General features: G+C 36.3%; 1 protein-coding gene across 8 annotated transcripts in view; it reads right to left on the bottom strand.

Moving 5' to 3' along the window:
* Positions 1-22,872, bottom strand: part of PCNX1 (pecanex 1) — a 210,817-nt gene that overhangs the window by 46,150 nt on the left and 141,795 nt on the right. For all 8 annotated transcript variants that reach the window (XR_012090995.1, XM_073011117.1, XM_073011116.1 and 5 more), the window contains 4 exons: positions 21,979-22,087; positions 20,733-20,862; positions 17,190-17,248; positions 14,933-15,148 (listed from right to left, as the gene is read on the bottom strand). Coding sequence is in view for 7 of the 8 variants with exons in the window: in XM_073011117.1 (XP_072867218.1) it covers positions 14,933-15,148; positions 17,190-17,248; positions 20,733-20,862; positions 21,979-22,087 (514 nt within the window). In the remaining variant the exon portion in view is untranslated. The remainder of the gene's footprint in view (positions 1-14,932; positions 15,149-17,189; positions 17,249-20,732; positions 20,863-21,978; positions 22,088-22,872) is intronic.

Raw genomic sequence — 22,872 nt, 5'->3', positions numbered from 1 at the left:
TTTTCTATTTTTAGTAGAGACGGGGTTTCACCGTGTTGGTCTTAAACTCCAGACCTCTTGATCTGCCTGCCTCAACCTCCCAAAGTGCTGGGATTACAGGCCTGAGTCACTGCAACCACACTACAGGTTCTGATAATTCATGTGGTAAAGTAACTTTGTATTGACTTACTGATTTCTAAATGTTTCAAATGGGTTTACAACTGTGTTTGTATCAAATGAAGCACCAAAGAGTAAAGGCACATCTCCTGAAGGTCTGAGTTAATTTTAAAAATACAAAAACCAGTGGAATGTTATTGAAGTAAAAATACAAAAACAGATTAAATATACAATGAGACCCATAGCAATCTAGTGCCAGCAAAGTATCATCTGTTACACTAATGTCAGTTTTCATTTTGTTCTGTGGTCTTGTTTCAACTCAATTTGTAAATTCCTTATATTATGTAAAGACTATAATCATACTTAACTGTATAAAAATAAGACTGCACAATAATTTTTTATTCTTTAAAAGTAATAATACATACACCATCCATGTCTGAAAACCACTGCTTTGAGAGAAACTGATACCATGACACCTAGTCCCAGCTGATGGTGGTGGTGGTACAATGAAAGATAAAGCTAAAAAGGTTTTTATGGCCAAGCTAAGGAGCTGTGCATTTAGCCCTCTATGGCCCTCAATAATTCCACTATTTCATTTTTTTGTTTAATAACTATCACCAACACTTCCATAATAATGTTACATAGTGTCGACAAGAAAAACCCTTGACTTGAACCTGACACTAACAGGAATACATGCTGTGGGTGACCATTTTATATGATACTCCGTAAAAATATACAGGCATACCTTGTTTTACTGTGCTTTGTTTTATTGCTCTTTGAATGCACTGTGATATCTACAAATTGAAGGTTTTTGACAACCTTGTGTCAAACAAATCTATTGGTACCATTTTTCCAACAGTATGTGCTCACTTCCTGCTCTGGATCACATTTTGGTAATTCTCTCAATATTTCAAACATTTTATTACTATTGTATCTATAATGGTGAGTCCTCATGACTCCCTATCACGAGAACAGCAAGGGGAAAATCCACCCCCATGATCTAATCACGCCCCACCAAGCCCCTCCTTCAACATTGGGGATTACAATTCAACATGAGATTTGGGCAGGGGCACAAATCCAAACCATATCACCAGGATGGGCCAAAAGTTAGGCCTCATGTACCAAATGGCCAAGTTGTGAATGCAAAGGAAACATTCTTGAAGAAAATTAAAAGTGCTACTCCAGTGAACAAACAAAAGATAAGAAAGCAAAAAAGTCTTATTGCTGATATGGAGAACGTTTCAAGTGGTCTGGAGAGAAGATCAAACCAACTATAACATTCCCTTAAGCCAAAGTCTAATCCAGAGCAAAGCTCTAACTCTCTACAATTCTATGAAGGCTGAGAAGCAAGGAAGCTGCAGAAGAAAACTGGAAGCTAGTAGAGATTGGGTCATGAGGTTTAAGGAAAGAAGCTGTCTTCACAACGTAAAAGTGCACGGTGAAGCCGCAAGTGCTGACGTTAAAGCTGCAGCAAGTTATCCAGAATATCTAGCTATGATCATTGACAAAGCTGGCTACACTACAACAACAGATATTCAAAATAGACTAAACATCCTTACATGGAAAGAAGATGCCATCTAGGACTTTCACAGCTAGAGAGGAGTCAATGCCTGGCTTCAAATCTTCAAAGGACAGGCTGACTCTCTTTGAAAGGATCCAATGCAGCTGCTAAGTTAAAGTTGAAATGCTCATTTACCATTCCAAAAATGCTAGAATCTTTAAGAATTATGCTAAATTTACCCTGTGCACTATAAATGGAATAACAAAGACTGGATGACAGCACATCTGTTTATAGCATGGTTTACTGGATATTTTAAGCCTACTGTTGAGATCTTCTGCTCAGAAAAAAAGATTCCTTTCCAAATATTACTACTCATTGACAATGCACCTGATCACCCATGAACTCTGATGGAAATGTACAAGGACATTAGTGTTGTTTTCATGCCCGCTAACACAACATCCGTTCCGCAGTCTGTACATCAAGAAATAATTGTAACTGTCAAGTCTTACTATTTAAGAAATAAATTTTGTAAGGCTATAGCTGTCACAGAGGGATTCCTCTGATGACTCTGGGCAAAGTAAACTGACAATTTCCTGGAAAGGATTCACCATTTTAGACTCCAGTAAAGACACTCATGATTCATGGGAGGAGGTCAAAATGTCAACACTAATAGGAATTTGAAATAAGTTGATTGTAACTCTCATGGATAACTTTGTGGGGTTTCAAGACTTCAGTGGTGGAAGTAATTGCAGATATGGCAGGAATAGCAACAGAACCAGAATCAGAAGCGAAATCTGAAGGATGTGGCGGAATTACTACAATATCCCAATAAAACGTAAAGAGATGAGGTGTTGCTTCTTATGTTTGAGAAGAAAGCAGTTTCTTGAGAGGAAATTGACTCCTGGTGAAGATGTTGTGAGCCTTGGTTAAAACAACAACAAAGGATTTAGAATATTACATAAACTTGATTAATAAAACAATAGCAAAGCTTGAGAGCACTGACTCCAATTTTGAAACAAATCATACTGTGGGCAAATGCTATTAAACAGCATTGCATGCTACAGAGGAATCCTTCATGAAACAAAGAATCAATAAATGTAGCAAACTTCATTACTGTCTGATTTTAAGATCTTGCCAAAGCTGCCCCAACGTTCAGCAATCACCACCCTGACCAGTTAGCAGCCATCAACATTGAGGCAAGACTCTCCATCAGCAAAAAGATCACAACTCACTGAAGGCCCAGATAATCCTTAGCAATTTTTAGCAGTAAATTTTTAAAATTAAGATATGTAGTACATTCTTTCTTTAGCCATAATGCTATTGCACATTTAATACACTACCATATAATGTAAACATAACTTTTATATGCAGTGGAAAACCAAGCAATTAGTGTGACTTGCTTTATTGCAATATTTAAGCAGTGGTCTGAACCCAACATGCAATATCTCCAAGGGATACCTGTAATACATATACACATTTTTCAAAATAGTAAGAACATATGCAATATTATAAAGTGTCTTTTAAACCAATAATAGAAATGAAATTTAATCAAATGTTTTCTGACATCTTTTGAAGACCATGTTTTACTACAGTGACCTATTAAAACAGAAAGAATTCTATTAATTTGCTAATATTTAAATTGATTTAAAAACTGAAAAATGGGTGAATATTTTTAGAGATACTATATGGTTTGGCTGTGTCCCCAACCAAATCTCATCTTGAATTGTAGCTCCCATAACTCCAAGTGTTGTGAGAGGGACCTGGTAGGAGACAGGTGAATCATGGGGGCAGTTCCCACATACTGTTCTCATGGTAGTAAGTCAGTCTCGAGAGATCTGATGGTTTTATAAGGGGTTTCCCCTTTTGCTTGGCTCTTATTCTGTCTTGTCTGCTGTATTGTAAGATGTGCCTTTCACCTTCTGCCATGACTGGGAGCCCTCCCCAGACACGTGGAACTATAAGTCCATTAAACCTCTTTTTCTTTATAAATTACTCAGTCTCAAGTGTTTATCAGCAGTGTGAGAACATACTAATATAGGCACTTACAGAAAAGCTAGTTTCTGCTTACTTTGCAATTGCAGGATTTTTGCATCTATAGTCACAATCAAAATTAAACTATACTTATTTTTTATAAACATATATATGTATATATACACATACATATATACACATATTTGTACATGTATATATACACACGTGTATACATATATACACATACATATATACATATATTTGCATATATGTATATATGTATATATCATATACAATGTATATAAAACATAAATTATATAAATATATATTTATATATGCACATATACATGCATACATGCATATATACATGCATGCATGCATACATGTATATATACACACATGCATATATGTGCATGCATGCATATTTATACATGTATACATATGTGCATACATGCATATTTATACATGTATGCATATATACATGCATGCATGTACATATACACTTATGCATGCACACATGCATGTATACATGCATGATGCATACACGTATACATACATGTGTGCGTACATACATGTATATATGTACATAAGTTCAAACGGTTTAATTTTGCTTGTGACTACAGATGCAAAAATATATGTATATATATTTTTGTATACATATATACATATGTGTGTGTGTGTGGGTGTGTGTGTGTGTATACAAACCTAAAAAGCCTACCAACTAAGAGTCTAGGACTGAATGGATTCACACAGTATATGTATACATACATATGTGTATATATACATGTATACATGTGCATATATGTGTATATGCATATATATACACATGTATATATATGTATGTGTCTGTCTCTCTCTATATATATATTTTGAGATGGGACTCTCATTTTGTCACCTAAGCTGAAGTGCAGTGGTGTGATCTCAGCCCACCGCACCCTCCACTTCCTGGGTTCAAGTGATTCTCCTGCCTCAGCCTTCTGAGTAGTTGGGATTACAGGTGCCCGCCACCATGCCTAATTTTTTTTGTATTTTTAGTAGAGACGAGGTTTTGCCATGTTGGTCAGGCTGGTCTCGAACTCCGGACCTCAGGTGATCTGCCCACCTTGGCCTTCCAAAATGTTGGGATTACAGGCGTGAGCCACCGTGCCCAGCCCACTTAGTCGCATTTTGGTATCAGTATTACACTAGTTTTTTAAAAGCTTGGAGAAATTCAGCTTTTTTCTCCATGTGCTACAATGAGTTAGAAATTTCTAGAATAAACTTCCTTTTTTTTTTAAATTGCAAAACTGAACAAACTGCTCCTGAATGAATACTATAATGACTACTGGATATATATAATGAAATGAAGGCAGAAATAAATAAGTGCTTTGAAACCAATAAGAACAAAGACACAACGTACCAGAATTGCTGGGACACAACTAAAACAGTGCTTAGAGAGAAATTTATAGCACTAAGTGCCCACAAAAGAAATCAGGGAAGATCTAAAATCAACACCCTAATATTGCAATTAAAAGAACAAGAGAAGTGAGAGCAAACACATTCAAAAGGTAGCAGCAGACAACAAATAACTGAGATCAGAGCAGAATTGAAAGAGAGACCCAAAAAACCCTTCAAAAAATGAATCCAGGAGCTGTTTTTTTTGAAAAGATCAACAAATAGAAAGACTGCTAGTTAGATTAATAAAGAACAAAAAAGAGAAGAATCAAATAGACACAATAAAAAATGATAAAGGGGATATCACCACTGATTACACAGAAATACAAAGTACCATCAGAGAATACTATAAACACCTCTACGCAAATAAACTAGAAAGTCTAGAAAAAACGGATAAATTACTGGACACATAAACCCTCCCAAGCATAAACCAGGAAGAAGTCGAATCCTTGAACAGACCAATAACAAATTCTGATATTGAGGCAGTAATTACTAGCCTACCAACCAAAAAGAGTCCAGGACTGGAAGGATTCACAGCTGAATTCTACCCGAGGTATAAAGAGGAGTTGGTACCATTCCTTCTGAAACTATTCCAAACAATAAAAAAAGAAGGATTCCTCACTAACTCATTTTATGAGGCCAGCTTCATCCTGATACCAAAACCTGGCAGAGACACAACAAAAAAGAAAACTCCAGGCCAATATAGCTGATGAACATCAATGAGAAAAATCCTCAATAAAATACTGGCAAACTGAATCCAGCAGCACATTAAAAAGCTTATCCACCATAATCAAGTCGGCTTCATCCCTGGGATGCAAGGATGGTTCAATATACACAAATCAATAAACGTAATCCATCACATAAACAGAACCAATGACAAAAACCACATGATTATCTCAATAGATGCAGAAAAGGCCTTTGATAAAATTCAACACCCCTTCATGCTAAAAACTCTCCATAAACTAGGTATTGATGGAACCTATCTCAAAATAAGAAGAGCTATCTATGACAAACTCATGGTCAATATCATACTGAATGGGCAAAAGCTGGAAGCATTCCCTTTGAAAACCGGCACAAGACAAGGATGCCCTCTCTCACCACTCCTATTCAATAGAGTATTGGAAGTTCTGGACAGGGCAATCAGGCAGGAGAAAGAAATAAAGGGTATTCAAATAGGAAGAGAGGAAGTCACATTGTCTCTGTTTCCAGATGACATGATTGTATATTTAGAAAACCCCACTGTCTCAGCCCAAAATCTCCTTAAGCTGATAAGCAACTTAGCAAAGTCTCAGGATACAAATCAATGTGCAAAAATCGCAAGCATTCTTATACACCAATAACAGAGAGCCAAATCATGAGTGAACTCCCATTCACAACTGCTACAAAGAGAATAAAATACCAAGGAATACAACTTACAATGGATGTGAAGGACCTCATAAAGGAGAACAATAAACCACTGCTCAAGGAAGTAAGAGAGGACATAAACAAATGGAAAAACATTCCATGCTCATGGATAGGAAGAATCAATATTGTGAAAATGGCCATACTGTCCAAAGTAATTTATAGATTCAATGCTATCCCCATCAAGCTACCACTGACTTTCTTCACAGAATTAGAAAAAACTACTTTAAATTTCATATGGCACCAAAAAAGAGCCTGCATAGCCAAGACAGTCCTAAGCAAAAAGAACAAAGCTTGAGGCATCATGCTACCTAACTTCAAACTATACTACAAGGCTACAGTAACCAAAACAGCATGGTACTGGTACCAAAACAAATATATAGACCAATGGAACAGAACAGAGGCCTCAGAAACAATGCCACATATCTACAACCATGTGATCTTTGACAAACCTGACAAAAACAAGCAATGGGGAAATGATTCCCTATTTAATAAACGGTGTTGGGAAAACTGGCTAGCCATATGTAGAAAGCTGAAACTGGACCCCTTCCTTACATCTTATACAAAAATTAACTCAAGATGGATTAAAGATGTAAACTAAGACCTAAAACCATAAAAAATCTAGAAGAAAACCTAGGCAATACCATTCAGGACGTAGGCATGGGCAAAGACTTCATGACTAAAACGCCAAAAGCAATGGCAACAAAAGCTAAAATTGACAAATGGGATCTAATTAAACTAAAGAGCTTCCGTACAGCAAAAGAAACTATCATTAGAGTGAACCGGCAACCTACAGAATGGGAGAAAAATTTTTCAATCCATGCATCTGACAAAGGGTTAATATCCAGAATCTACAAAGAGCTTAAACAAATCTCCAAGAGAAAAACAACCCCATCAAAAAGTGGGCAAAGCATATGAAGAGACACTTCTCAAAAGAAGACATTTATGTGGCCAACAAACAGATGAAGAAAAGCTCATCATCAGTGGTCATTAGAGAAATGTAAATCAAAACCACAATGAGATACCATCTCACGCCAGTTAGAATGGTGATCATTAAAAAGTCAGGAAACAACAGATGCTGGAGAGGATGTGAAGAAATAGAAATGCTTTTATACTATTAGTGGAAGTGTAAATTAGTTCAACCCTTGTGGAAGACAGTGTGGCGATTCCTCAAGAATCTAGAACTAGAAAAACCATTTGACCCAGCAATCCTGTTAACGGGTATATACCCAAAGGATTATAAATCATTCTACTATAAAGACACGTGCACATGTAAGTTTATTGTGGCACTGTTAACAATAGCAAAGACTTGGAACCAACACAAACGTCCATCAATGATAGACTGGATAAAGAAAATTTGGCATATATATACCATGGAATACTATGCAGCCATAAAAAAGGGTGAGTTCATGGCCTTTGCAGGGACATGGATGGAGCTGGAAACCATCATTCTCAGCAAACTAACACAAGAACAGAAAACCAAACACTGCATGTTCTCACTCATAAGTGGGAGTTGAACAATGAGAACACATGGACACAGGGAGGGGAACATCACATACCCAGGACTGTTGGAAGGTGGGGGGCCATGGTAGGGATAGCATTAGGAGAAATACCTAATGTAGATCACTGGTTAATGGGTGCAGCAAGCCACCATGGCATGTGTATACTTATGTAACAAACCTGCATGTTCTGCACATGTACCCCAGAACTTAAAGTATATTAAAAGAAAATTGTGACATGAAGTTGAAACTATTTCTTAGGTTTTATGTGTTATTACTTCACTTTTCTTTCTTTCTGGGAAGTTTATCGAATGTTTTTAAATGAAGAAATAACACAAGAGTTGTATTTTGTGCAGATCACTGTTAGTGGTGGACAGAAAGCAGATGTGGCAACAGGAAATGTAAAAGTTTGGACAGTTACTCAACTGAGGTCTCTTTGTTCATAGCAGCAGAATAAGGAGAATGGGATACCTGAATTAAAGCAGAATGTTTTTACTCTACAATTATAATCCCAAGACTATTTCTACCCAATATGCCCTACTAATATATTTTGCTCAGAAAATGAAGTCAATAAGTATAGGAATATTAATAATTGAAAAAAGAATTTTTTTCTGAGCAAAATATATTATGAGGAAATATTCTATTTTCAATTATTAATATTAATTAATAGGGATTCTAGGGTATCTATAAGGAACTATTACCAATTGTTCCCTGGATTAGCTAAATCTTCCAGCCACTTCATAATGAATATACTGATAAAACTAAATAAAACAATCATGAAAACTAGATATGTTTAAACTAATCTGAGTAAAAATGGAAAGGAATCCAGTCAGCCAAACATACTATTGATGTGTAAAGTTTGCCTTGTAAAACTGTACCTGGTAGTTTACACTTATCGGTAAAAAATTAATATGGAAGAAGGTGTTATCAGAAAATTCTGATATAGACAAAAAATGACTGATAACCCAAATTTTTCACATAAAGTTTACATGGAAAGAATCTAGAGCATCTGTAAAATAAAAATGGAAATGAGAAGTATGAATTGGTTTAACTAAGATCTATAAAAACTGACCAAGAAACTTGTTTCAATATTACTTAAAAGTAAGCATCCAGGATAGACAAATAAAATTTAAAAATAATAAACTGGCTAAATGGAGTCTGTCTCAGAAAGTAGATAAAATGCTCAGCAGATCCAAATATCTGCCTGGCAAAATAATAACACTTTGGCTTAATATTTGGTGGAGGGGTAGGTGAGACAGGGGATCACACTATAAAGAAAAGAAAGTAACCAAAGATCACATCGACATGTGAGCAAGAATATACTCATCCCTCATGAGAGCTCTGGAATGAACAGAAAGAAGAAAAGGCTATACACTTATATTATTCAATCATTCTATGAAACTAACAAAATATCTATTATATACTAATTGCTGTGTGTGATAGGTACTGGGTACATAATGATAAATGAAGCACATGTGATTCCTGCCCTTGGGAATCTGCCTATATTCTAAAACAAAGATTGACCAACTTCAGCCCTGGGCCAAATCCAAGCTTAGAATGGTTTTGATATTTTTAAGGGGTAATTTAAAAGAAAGAAAAAACAACAAAGAAGAATATGCAACAGAGAATGTGTATGGCTCTCAAACCCTAAAATATTTACTGTCTGGTTCCTAACAGAAAAAGTATGCCAACCCTTTGGCTAGAGAAAAAATAAACTTTAAACAATAAACACAGTCACATGTTGCATAACTCTGGGGATACATTCTGTGACATGCACTGTTAAGAAATTTCGTTGTGCAAACATCATAGAATGTACTTACACAAACCTAGATGGTACAGCCTACTACACATTTTGGCTATATAATATAGCCTATTGCTCCTAGGCTAAACACACCTGTACAGCATGTTATAGTACTGAATAAGGTCGCTAACGGTAACACAATGGTAGGTATCTATGTATCTGAACACACTGAAACACAGAAATGGTACAGCAAAAATACGGCAAAAAGATAAAAAATGGTACATCTATATAGGGCACTTGCCACAAATGGAGTTTGCAGGACTGGAAGTTGCTCTGGGTGAGTCACTGAGTGAGTAGTGAGTGAGTGTGAAGGCCGAGGGCATTACCGTACACGATTGTAGACTTTATAAACACTATACCTTAGGTTACATGAAATTAATTAAATTATTTTCTCCAACAATAAATTTACCTAAGCTTACTGCAACTTTTTTACTTTATAAACTTTTAATTTTTTAAAACTTTTTGACTATTTTGTAATAATGTTTAGCTTAAAACACAAACATATTGTATAGCCGCATAAAAATATTTTTTCCTTATATCCTTATTCTGTAAGCTTTTACCTATTTTTAAAATTTAAAATTTTTTTTGCTTTTTAAACTTTTTTGTTAAAAACTAAGACAAAAACACACACATTAGCCAAAGCCTACACAGGCTCAGGGTCATCAAGATCACTGTCTTCCACCTCCACATCTTGTCCCACTGGAAGGTCTTCAGAAGCAATGACATGCATGGAGCTGCCATCTCCTATGACAACAATGACTTCTTCTGGATACCTCCTGAAGGACCTGCCTGAGGCTCTTCTTGAGGAGGTATCACTCTTTGAAAAATTGTGTCCACAACAGTTTGCTTGGTTTGTTTCTTTCATTCATCAGAGATTTGCTTGTATGCAGATAATGCAGCAAGAACATTCCTCCCTATTAATGAAAACGTTTTGGTGTTATGTTCCATGTTTTCAAAATTTTAAGGAGTTTGTTGAGGTCTACAAAAGATTCTGCTGAAACCCTTCACTGTGAATTTTCTTGGATTTCTTTTTCTTCTCTAGCAGTTTCCCTTTCTCTCGTCTGTTCTTCAGCTATGAGTTCCTGTTCCAGTTCCAACAACCCCTCATTAGCCAGTTCCTCAGGAACCACCTCTAGGAGCTCATCAATGTCACCCTTGTCCACACCATGGTTAAAGTTGTTTGCCATCTCCAACCACAGCCATGTTAATTTTTGCAATCTCTTCATCCTTGGCAAATCCTTTGAAGTCACAGATGAACCTCTTGAGTGTCTTCTTCCAGATGCCATTCATACCTGCATTGGTGACATCACCCTAAGCAAGGTTCTTGATGCAGTCATAGACATAATCCTTCCAGAATTGTATCAGTGTCTTTTCAGTGTCTTCCTCAGTTGCAGAAATAGTCTGGGTAAATGTCCTTCTCAGGCAGTAGGTCTGAAAAGCTGCTATAACTTCTTGATCCATCGGTTGGATCAGAGAGGTAGTATTTGGAGGCAGAAATACCACTTTGATATCAGGATAAAGATCACCAATAAAAGGAGGATGTGTGAAGCATTATCAACAACAGGCACAATCTTGAATGGTATGTTATTCTCCAAACAGTACTTCTCCATTGTGCTGGCAGAGCAATTCAGGAGGGCATCTAGGAAGAAAAGCTGGGTCATTTAAGACTTCTTATTGCTCTTGCAATACACTGGCAGTGTGTGCTTAGTGATAAGCTTGAAGGCCCTAGGGTTCTCACTGGGCCAGATCATGAAGGGCATCCATTTGTAACCTGCAACATTTCTCCCATGCAAGACTGTTATCCTGTCCTTAATGACTTGAAAGCTGGCACTGACTTGGCCTCTTTACGGATGAAAGTCCTTTCTAGTATGTTTTCAGAATAGCAAGCTTTCATCTATACTGAAGATTTGCCCTGTGAAGTAATTTTCCTCACAATCAGCTTATCTAGAGATTCCAAAAATTCTTCGGCTGCTTTCACATCAGCATTTACAGACTCACCATTCACCAGCTTTCACATTATGCAATAAATAACAATTCTTGAATAAAATCACCCAGAGCTAGCAGAAAATTCAACACTGTAGTTGTGTTCAACCTTTTCTTTCAATATCGCAAACAAACTTTTTGTTTTGTCTGTGATTGTCGTGATGCTGAGAGGTATAATATGCTTCTGTGTCTGGTCTTCAGTAGTTTTTCCATATATGATTTAGGCCCTTTTCAAATTTTTGTTCATCTTTTTGTCTTCAATGAAGCAGATCCTTTAATGGCTTCTGTCACTTTGCTCTTGTTCTTCAAGATCACAGCTATGGTGGAATGGGACACAATTACCTGGCAATAACCATTGCTGATTTGCCACCTTCATAGTCCTTAACCACTTTTAATTTAGCTTCCTGGTCAATCTACTCGATGTGGCCTCTTCCCGGCAACATTAGCTGTGAATTTTGTACATGTGGGGCCATAAAACAAAATGACACAAGATCAAATCAAATACAGAGAAAATGATGCAATAAAGAGACACAGTAAATGTGAGATGTATGACTCTGCCACTGGCATAACAAGACATACTGTTCTAAAGTAAACTTTTTTTTTGTAAGTACAAGGAGGACATTCTAACCATAAAAAGTATAGTATAATATAGTAAATGCATAGTTGTTTATTATCATTATCTAGTATTATGTAGTGTACATAATTGTATGTGCTAGATTTTTATATGACTGGTAGCACAGTTTTGTTTATACCAGCATCACCATAAACAGAAGTAATGCTTTGTGATAGGACAGAATGGCTACGATGTCACTAACAGGAATTTTTCAGCTCCATTATAATCTTAAGGGACCACTGTGATATATGCAGTCCATTGCTGCAGTCCATGACTGTGTAAGAATCTAACAATAAAAACATGGTAAAACAAGATAATCACATACGATAGGTGGCTAGAGAAGGCTTCTCTGAGAAAGCAACATTCAGGCAAAGGAATTAGCCAGACGGAGGATTAGGGGAGGAAGAGAGATGACTGGTACTTTCTGGCAAAATGAAGGGCAATAAGGAGTCCTTAGCAAAGAATTTTGCACATCTAAGAAACTGCAAGAAGGCCAGTGTGGCTACAGTGAGTGCGGATAGTGCTGTAAAGTGAGGATGGAGAAACTGGCAGAGGCTAGATCACAGAGTACTATATGATGTGTTCAGGCATTTGAATTCTATCTTAAATGCAATGAGAAGTCACTGGAAAATTTTAAGCATAGGAATGCCATGATCAAATGTGTCTTTAAAAAAATCCCGGCTGGGTGTGGTGGCTCACACCTACAATCTCAGCACTTTGGGAGGTCAAGGTGGGAGGGTCACTTGAGCTCAGGAGTTCAAGACCAGTCTTGGCAAGATGGTGAGACTCCCATCTCTACAAAAATTAAAATTAAAAAAAAATTAGCCTGGAGTGGTGGTGTGCACCTGTAGTCCCAACTGCTCAGGAGGCTGAAGCAAGAGGCAACTCCTTGAGCCCAGGAGTTTGCGGATGTAGTGAGCTGTGATCATGACACTGCATTCCAGCCTGGGTGACAGAGCAAGACACCTGTCTCTTAAAGAAAATAAATGCTCATATCTGAGTTAAGAATTAAAGGTATCCCTTGTTACCCAAATCTATAGGATTTCAAATAGTCAAGGTTGCTGTATTTTCAAATTTGAGTTTCGATTGGCAAATAATTAGCATTTACATGGCAAAAGATTTATCCAAAAGTTTATCTGAATCTACTCAATACCAGAGACTGAAAATCTGGATAACTTTTCTGATCTGGAGAACTACTGATCAATATGATGGAGTGAGTAGACGGTAAGAAGAACACTCCCCTTCCATTTCACATATGTAGAAATGTTAGATAAAACAGCCTCCCAACACATTTGTTTTAAAAATTAAATTAAAATTTAAAAATAAGGATGAAGTCTTCAGGTGCTAAAACTTAAAAAGGAAGCTAAAAGTCACAGCAGTAGTAGGAATGGTGGTAAGGGTATGCTAACTTTTGGATGAGCCTAGTTGGATTAGGTTTGAACAGCCTGGGGTTAAGACTCCGGAAGGTCCTAGGCTTCTGATGGGAGAGGCAGAAACAAATATTCATAAGACAAGAACAGGATATTTTGAAGAATGAGAGAATATGAATGGATTATAAATAGATCACAAGTAAACATCAACATTTACTCCATTGAGTGCTGCATAGCTAAAGATTTATTTCTAGCCAACAATGTAACTTCTAGACTAGTACTTGCTCCACTAACATAGACACTCCATAGCTAAGGTGCAAGCCTTCTTATGCAACACTAGGATGAAAATAAAGCTGTGGGGTTATAGATCTGGCTTCGCCCTCTTTCTAATCAAATGCTTTCTTGTTTCTATTCCAGACTAAAAATGCTCCAAAGCACTTCGAATAGATTAAAAACTCTCTGAAAACTCTTAAGTCAAAATGTTTCCTACACTGGAAAGATATTCAGTAACAGGACTTGAAACATCCTATGAAACCAGTTTCTACTCGTGCTTACATGTTATTCAGTTTTACAGGAATTGATAATATCAAGTTGATGTTTCTGAATGCATGATTTTCTGTAAAGAAATAACTTTATCAGTACATAAAACTGTAGAGGGCTGATCGAAAGGAAAATGGCCAGTAACTACTTGATGGGTATAGTGTTTTATTTTGGAGTGATGAAAATGCTCTGGAATGAGACAGAGGTGGTGGCTGCCCAACACTGTGAATGTACTAAATGCTCCTGTGATTTCTTCGCTCTAAACATTAATTTCATTTTATGTGAATTTCACCTCAATTTAAAAAAACTGTTGAAGACAAAGGCATGGTGTCTATATGAACGTAAACTCAGTTAACTATTCTGCCTCACACAAAAATTCAGCATTCCATGCTGCTAGCCGTCCAACAAATTTATGCAACTGGTCACAAAAGGGACCAGCAAGAAACCATGCACAGAACAACAGAAACTCAACATATCCAGGAAAACAAATCAACTATACACTAACACTACTACTTTTATATATAAAGCCATACTGCAAATATGATTCTTCTTGGAATATGGAATGTGGGTGAAAAAATCTAATACTTACTCTTTAACAACTTTTCTCATTCCACAATCCCAAATATCTAATTCTATGACAACTTCTAGTTTGAGAGAGAAACATGTAAAAGTAAGGTGCCACAGGAGTATGCTACAGAAATAAAAGGTGAATGAATGTCTTACCTCTGAATTCAAGTCCCCGCAGCTGAAAAGTGACCAGACCATTGCCTATCTCTATAAGGTGTACTAATGCATTGAGATAGTCAGAGGCAAGGATGAAACAGTCCCCTGTACTGTAGTTTCCCCATCGTCCTAGCAGCAAATCACCACAGAGGCTGTGTTGTAGTGATCTAGTTAAATGCTCATAAAAGATGGAATTCAGATTGTTGTCATCTGATCCTATAAAAAGGGATTTAAAAAAAAGTTGAATTTTACCTTAAGTCCTCTTGACAAACAAGATTGTTAAAAAAATTAAAAACTTCTCACATATATTTATTTGACAAGGAAAATAACATTCATACCCTTACAGTTTCTACATAAGTAAAACACAGGAAAATGAATTTAGATTTAGAAGTCACATAACCTCCCAGAATCTATGGTTCTCATTCACAAAATGTGAGAATTTGACTTGAAGCAATCTAAGGACTTTTCGACCTCCTCAACAGTTAGCAATTATTCAATAAAATATGCCTTATAATTAAAACCATGCAAGAGAAATGAGAAAAATAAAAGAATTCAGAAGAAGAACAAAAAGACTATTTAGTAAAGGAAGCAGATAAAATAATACAAGATTTGAACAAATAAAACATAATACAAGATTTGAACAAATAAGACAATCAAAAAGAAGTTGGTTAGTCAATATTAGCCATATTGAGACGGCTAATATTAAGCAGAAATAAACTGCATATAGCAACAGAGAACCTTAAAAAAAAAAACATTAAGATAGGCTGGGCATGGTGGCTCACGCCTGGAATCTCAGCACTTTGGGAGGCTGAGGTGGGCAGATCACTTCAGGCCAGGAGACTAACCTGGCCAACATGGCGAAACCCTGTCACTATTAAAAATACAAAAATTAGCTGGGCATCAGGGTGCACGCCTGTAATCCCAGTTACTTGGGAGGCTGAGGCAGGAGAATTGCTTGAACTTGGGAGGTGGAGGTTGCAGTGAGCCGTGACTGTGCCACTGCACTCCAGCTTGGGTGACAGAGCGAGACTCTGTCAAAAAAAAGAGAAGAGAAGAGAAGAGAAGAGAAGAGAAGAGAAGAGAAGAGAAGAGAAGAGAAGAGAGAAAAGAGAAAGAAAGAGAAAGAGAGAAAGGAAGGAAGGAAGGAAGGAAGGAATTAAAATAAACATCACTTAATAGATTATATGACCATCTCTAGAAGTAACTCATGCAAAGCAATAATCTGTAAATGCATGCCCCAAGTATAGTATTGCAGAACAGTAAGATAGTCAAAGTGTAATAATTATTTTAAACCTAGCCTAACTGAATAAAATAATGAAAGGAAACTCCAAATTCTAATGTCAACACAATGGCTGTATCAATTCTATGTCAGCACAACACAAAAATGTATATACTGATTCAGGACATGGCCTTTGGTTATGCAGAATGGCATCATCAGCAAGATAAATCTAGCCCCTTACAAGCATATACTAGAGCTGAAATGCTTATTTTCTCTACCAGAACATGATGATGATGGTCATTAGTATCAAATAACTAGTTCTCCTTAGTCCAATGTTATCACTGAGAATTAATCAGATTTGAGGGAATTTATGAGTCAAATGGACACAAATATTCCAGTGTATCTGAGAGTAATATTCATTTTAGTAAATTAATACACTGAGGTTCTGGTTGATATGCTCATCTCTCATTCTCTGTGACAGATTACTATTGAGTGGGCCAATAAAATGATGTTTCCCAAATGACAAAACTAAGAACCATACTTTAGATAATGGTAACACCAGCAAGGTGTCACCCACTAAAGCTCTATCCTGACTGGCATATGCCCCCACTTGATGACATCTCTGTACACAATAAACTGAATCAAATTAAATTAATATTGACCTAAACATTGAGGGAACGGTGGAAGGAAACATACTAATAAAACATGTGTCAGTCTGACTACAGATCCTTAAAAACATCTGACCAGTTTTATTTTAACATTTTTCTACATTTTAACCTATGTAAGAACTATCTTTGAATGGAATTTTTCATTCTTACAAGCTTTCTTAAGATGCATTTTATAAACGATGGATATATAAATTGTAGATACTGTAATTCATACATATTTTGCAAAAGTAAAACAAATATTTAGTTTTTAAAAGTGAATATTTGGGATTCATAGAGGATTCCCAACAAGTTAGAAGTGAATATAAACATATATATATATAAAAAAACAAATCCTTAGACTTGCCTCCTTAGTCACAAATAGAGCTATTACCTGGATTTCTATCAAGCTGGGAAGCCAGTCTGGTATTTGAATGATCCACTCGTTTTGTGCTAAAGAAAATAAAACGTTTTTAGTAACTTTCTTTACATTACAAAATATTTAACAATTAAGAGTGAGGGAGAAACTATAGGAAATGTATAAAATAAAGGTTACCACTTTATGAAAATCTCTGGAAAAAACCTGTGATTAGTATAACGATAAAACGCCTTGTTAGCACACTTTTAGGAATTAAAATTCTCCCCCCTTCACCACACATGAACACAGATTTTTTTTTTACTGTACAGTGTATGGAAAGATATCTATGCACGCACTGTGATAAAAAAGCTGACCAGGATGAAAAAAATGTATACTGTACATGGTTCTTAAAAATTCAAAGAGGTTAGAACATTCTTTGCCAAAGGAAGGTATAATCTATTAATGCTCAGTGATGCAATGTTCTTTGGAACAGTAGTTCCCAAAATGTGGTCCATAGAACCTAAGGCTCTTTTGGGCAGTTTTCCAGATCAAAACTATTTTCAAAGTAACACTGAGCTGTTACTTGCTTTTTACATTGTGTTGACAACTGCACTGGTGGTATTAAAGCAATGGTGGGTAGGACTGCGGTGCCTGGGCATGAATCAAGGCAGCAGCACCAAACTGTTCTACCCTTCGCTGCCACACTTGCAAAATAAAGCAAACCAAAAATCCAAGTTTCACATAAATATGTCCCTAATGAAGCAGTAAAAAGTATCAAACTTATTAAATCTCAACTCACAGTACAGGCCTTTTTAATACTCTGTATGGCAAAATGAGAAAATATACATGAAGCACTTCTGCTGCCTTCTGAAGTACATAGGCTGTCATGAGGGGAAGCATTTGTGCAACTGCTTGAACTCCGAGCTGAACTAGCTGTGTTTTTTTCTTGGAACACCATTTTTACTTAACCCTGATGGAAAAATTATGAGATTATTTAGATGTGGTCATTTGACAGATATTTCCCAAAAATAAAGAAAGTGAGCCTGTTATTTCAAGGAAAACAACCGGCAATACCTGTTGACGATAAAAAAAATCCAAATTTTCAAACAAAAATGAAAATTTGGGAAACTCCTATCTACCATGATAAGCTTGACAGCTTCCCAATAATTAACATTTCTTTCTGATTGGTGGTGATACCAATGAACATATTTTAAACATCACTACATAATAAAATGTATCAACATTTAGAAAATCTACATTACTCAGTGAAGTAGTATTTTCCAAATGACCAATACAAAATGTTACAAAATTATGCATGGGTAAAAGATCCATTCAGGGTGTAAGACAGATGAGTGGATTTTGATGTCATATAGTTCCAAAAGTTCACAGATATGGTTTTAGATTCCATATTGCAAGTAGCTTTTAAGAAGCTCCCATTTCTTGGGTTTCAGTGAAAGATCAAAGAAAAATATCCAGGATTGTCTTAAAAGGCTACTAGAATACTTCTTTTTTGCCTGGTCAAGGTGACTCATGCCTGTAATCCCAGGACTTTGGGAGGCCAAGGCAGGTGGATCACTTCAGGTCAGGAGTTCCAGACCAGCCTGGCCAACACGGTGAGTGTGAAGCTGAATTTTTTTTTCAGATACTTCAACCAAAACAATATACTGCAGATGATTGAATGTGTAGGTAGACACGAGAATCCACCTGTCTCTTAAAATGCCAGACATTAAGAGATTTGCAAAACTATGTAACAAGGCCACTCTTCTCACCAATTTTTTGGGGGAGTGTAAATATAGTTACTCATAACTTTAAAATGTTATTTACACAAATATACAATAGATACATCATTGTTATTTTTAAATTAGTTAATAAGTAAACATTCGAAATTTTTGAGTTTTTCTTCCCACTCTAGTAAATATTAGTAGATAAAATCCATATTTTTAAAACTCTAGTGTTTCCAATAACTTTTAAGAGCATAAGGCCGGGTACAGTGGCTCACGCCTGTAATCCCAGCACTTTGGGAGGCCGAAGCGGGTGGATCACCTGAGCTCAGGAGTTCAAGATCAGCCTGGTCAACATGGTGAAACCCGTCTCTACTAAAAACATAAAAAATAGCCAGGCGTGCTGGTGGGCGCCTGTAATCCCAGCTACTCGGGAGGCTGAGGCAGGAGAATTGCTTGAACCTGGGAGGCGGAGGTTGCAGTGAGTCAAGATGGCGCCATTGCACTCCAGGAGGCGGAGGTTGCAGTGAGTCGAGATTGTGCCATTGCACTCCAGCCTGGATGACAAGGGCAAAACTCTGTCTCAAAAAAAGAAAAAGAAAAGAAAAAAAGAGTATAAAGGGGTTCTAAATCCAAAAAGTTAAGAACTGCAGCCATTGAACATTACTTTGGGCTAACTGGTCCAGAATAATAATAATAAACAACACCGAAATTCACCAAAATGGGAAATAGCATGTGTGGTTTTAGATAAACGACCAGAGATTTAGTTTCAAACCTACAAACTAGTCCACTGTTTAAAAGGTGAGATTACAATTTTCACCTATTAAATATGCCAATTTGTGAAAGTATAGAGAGAAAGACAGTAATGGAGATGGTCAGTAGAATTATGAATTAGTACAAGCTCTTTCTAAACCAATGTGTTAATATACATTAAAAGCCTTTAAAATGTTTATGCTCCATAACTCGTAACTCCTAAAAGCATTCCCTTTTAGGAATGTTTTCTGAAATAAAATGAAATTTGGAGAGATTACATACAAACACAGTTACTAAGCTTTAGATTAAATAGCCCAAGGAACTAAGCCTAAATGGATAAAATAATTCATGCACAAAGATGGTCATTAAAAACTTATCTTCTCAAAATAGCAGAAATAACCTATAAAAATTTAGCTTTAGAAACAGCCGGGTATTTCTAAAAAAACTATAACTCATTATGATGACTGTTACAATGATATCATATAGCATAAAGTTGCAGAGTATTATTAATGTGAAATAATTCTAATATCACTGAAAGAAAAAAATATAAAAATGAACATATTCAATCAGAACAATGTTTAAAAATATCTTCTAAGTAGAAAAAAATGGTTGGGCACAGTGGCTCAAGCTTGTAATCCTAACACTTTGGGAGGCTGAGGCAGGTGGGTTGCTTGAGCTCAGGAGTTTGAGAGCAGTATAGGCAACACTGTGAAACTCCGTCTCTACAAAAAATACCAAAATTAGCTGGCGTGGTGGCTCAAGCCTGTAGTCCCCGCTATTCGGGAGGCTAAGGCAGGAGGATCACTTGAGCCCCCAGGAGGCAGAAGTTGTAGTGAGCCGAGACGCACCACTGCACTCCAGCCTGGGCAACAGAATGAGATCCTGTTTTAAAAAAAAGACAAGAAAAATAAAAAATAAAAAGTAATTTCCTCTGGCCTCTTTTTTTATACACTTTTCAAATTTTAAAAATATTTATAAAGTTTTAGCAAAAACAAATATTTCAACACAATAAATTATGAACCATAAATTCTAATAATAATGCTGTCAATAGTTTTTCCTAGTAGAAAAGATAAAAACTGTCTTTCAAGTGTTTTACTTTACTCACTTATAGTCTCTCTCCCAGAATTTCACAGGTCGGACATATGAAGTGATGAATATTGCACTTCCCAGAAAGGGGTTCAGTGGAGTAGAGAAGAAGGCCGAGACAGCAGCCTGAATAAACAGCATGGCTGAATCTATGGGAAAACTAGTTAAGGACACTGAAATTCATCTGAGCACAGATACCAAAAAAACCTCACAAAAGCCTAGCAGATACATTTAGATTACATCAGTTAGAGAACTGAGGGTCACCAGAAGAATACAAAAGAAGGTATCACTGGGCAGCCATTAAGGGGTCACCAACAGAAAGACGTACAGAAAGTTCAACCTGGTATGATGTTTTCAAAGGAGCCAAATCAATATTTGCTAATACGTATTTGGTAAAAGTTCATATATTAATCTTGGGAAGAGATGTTAGAGTTCAATTTTCCACAAGGTTAAAACTAAAGCTTGCAGATACCATAAGTCTGTCTTTCCATATCAATGTGGTTACTAACCCTTACTCCCTTACTATTATTTAGAAAACACTAAGAAATAGTGGGAGTAGAAAATTTTTTACAGAAGTTTAATCCTATCAGTTTCATATCACATTATGAAAATATGTTTTGTACTTTCATTTATTAAAAAATAATACTAAACATTTCTTTTATGTATTAAAGATTCCTGGACTTTAATATTCACATAAGCAAATGTAAGATTTTAAATCAGTATTACTTTCTTACAAAACCTGAATACTTTTCTTATGTTCAGATGATCTGTGGGCCACAGATATTAATACAAGTTAAACAATCAACAGTATAGGTGTGGATATAAAAGGTTATGTTTTTTTTTTTTTTTTTGAGACAGAGTTTCACTCTTGCTGCCCAGGCTGGAGTGCAATGGCGCGATCTCGGCTCACCGCAACCTCCACCTCCTGGGTTCAAGAGATTCTCCTGCCTCAGCCTCCCGAGTAGCTGGGATTACAGGCATGTGTCACCACCCCCGGCTAATTTAGTATTTTCAGAGGAAATGGGGTTTGTCCATGTTGGTCAGGCTGGTCTCAAACTCCCAACCTCAGGTGATCCGCCCGCCTCGGCCTCCCAAAGTGCTGGGATTACAGGCGTGAGCCACTGCGCCCAGCCAAGATTATGAATTTTTGACAATTTATTACACAGTAAACTTTATCTATGCCTGTGAAAGATTATGCCTATAAACCAACGTTCTTGTCAAGGATATGACTGCCCATTCTTATTAAACTTTAATTAGAAGGATACGAGGAACTGCAAAAGGCTGAGCAAAGGCATGGAAAGCAGAACCCCACGTGATCTGCCACGGGGCAATATAGGTATACACGAACTGCAGTTTATAAAGGAGTTCCCAAAGCTGCAGGAGGAAAAGAATAGCTGTCAGTAAAAAAAAAAAAAAAAAAAAAAAAAAAAAAAACTTATCAGATATTTGAATTAGAAAATGAAAAATCTGTAAAATGTATTTTCCTCCTAATAGGGAAATGGCATTGAAATTATTTGCCATTTGCATAATAGGAAAAGATATATCAACTGCCCAAACGCTGCACTTATTTCTGAGTAAAGACACTTTCTAAGTAAAGATAGGTAGCCATATATGGATTTATGTTTCATCTGTTTAAAAAAAAAAAAAAAAAAAATTCTATGCTCCCTACTGGCCATATTATGCTACTACAAGCAAACCAAAGAAAGGTAGAAAGCAGTCAAATAATTGTTCTTGAAAAAAAAAATCAAGATGTCTGCAAAGCTAAAGTAATACATATATTTATTTTATTCTAACACACATTTTCTGCAAATTTTAGTGCTATGGAAACTGAGTATGTTTTAAATGTAATGTCAAAAGGAATGTGAAAACAGCAGCTGTAATACAGTTGTCACCGTCTGTTTCCATAGAAATTTAGTTGTGTATACTAGGCATCTGTTCATAACCTTAATTGCTGTCAGTGGAAACAGCATACACATTTTAATTTTATTTAAGGTTGGATATGTTACAGTTGAACAGTTTTTCAATGCTGAATCAGAGTTGCTGTACTTGTCCAAGACTGCCTCTGCATGATTAGGCAACAATCCCCTCATCCTTTAAAATACTTTAACTGATTTACAAATGAACGTACTTAACTTCCAATTTAAAAAAAGAAATCACAA

The sequence above is a fragment of the Chlorocebus sabaeus genome, chromosome 24 (genome assembly GCF_047675955.1).
Source record: "Chlorocebus sabaeus isolate Y175 chromosome 24, mChlSab1.0.hap1, whole genome shotgun sequence".
Classification (NCBI taxonomy): Eukaryota; Metazoa; Chordata; class Mammalia; order Primates; family Cercopithecidae; genus Chlorocebus; species Chlorocebus sabaeus.
This window is presented reverse-complemented; position numbering and strand designations above follow the sequence as displayed.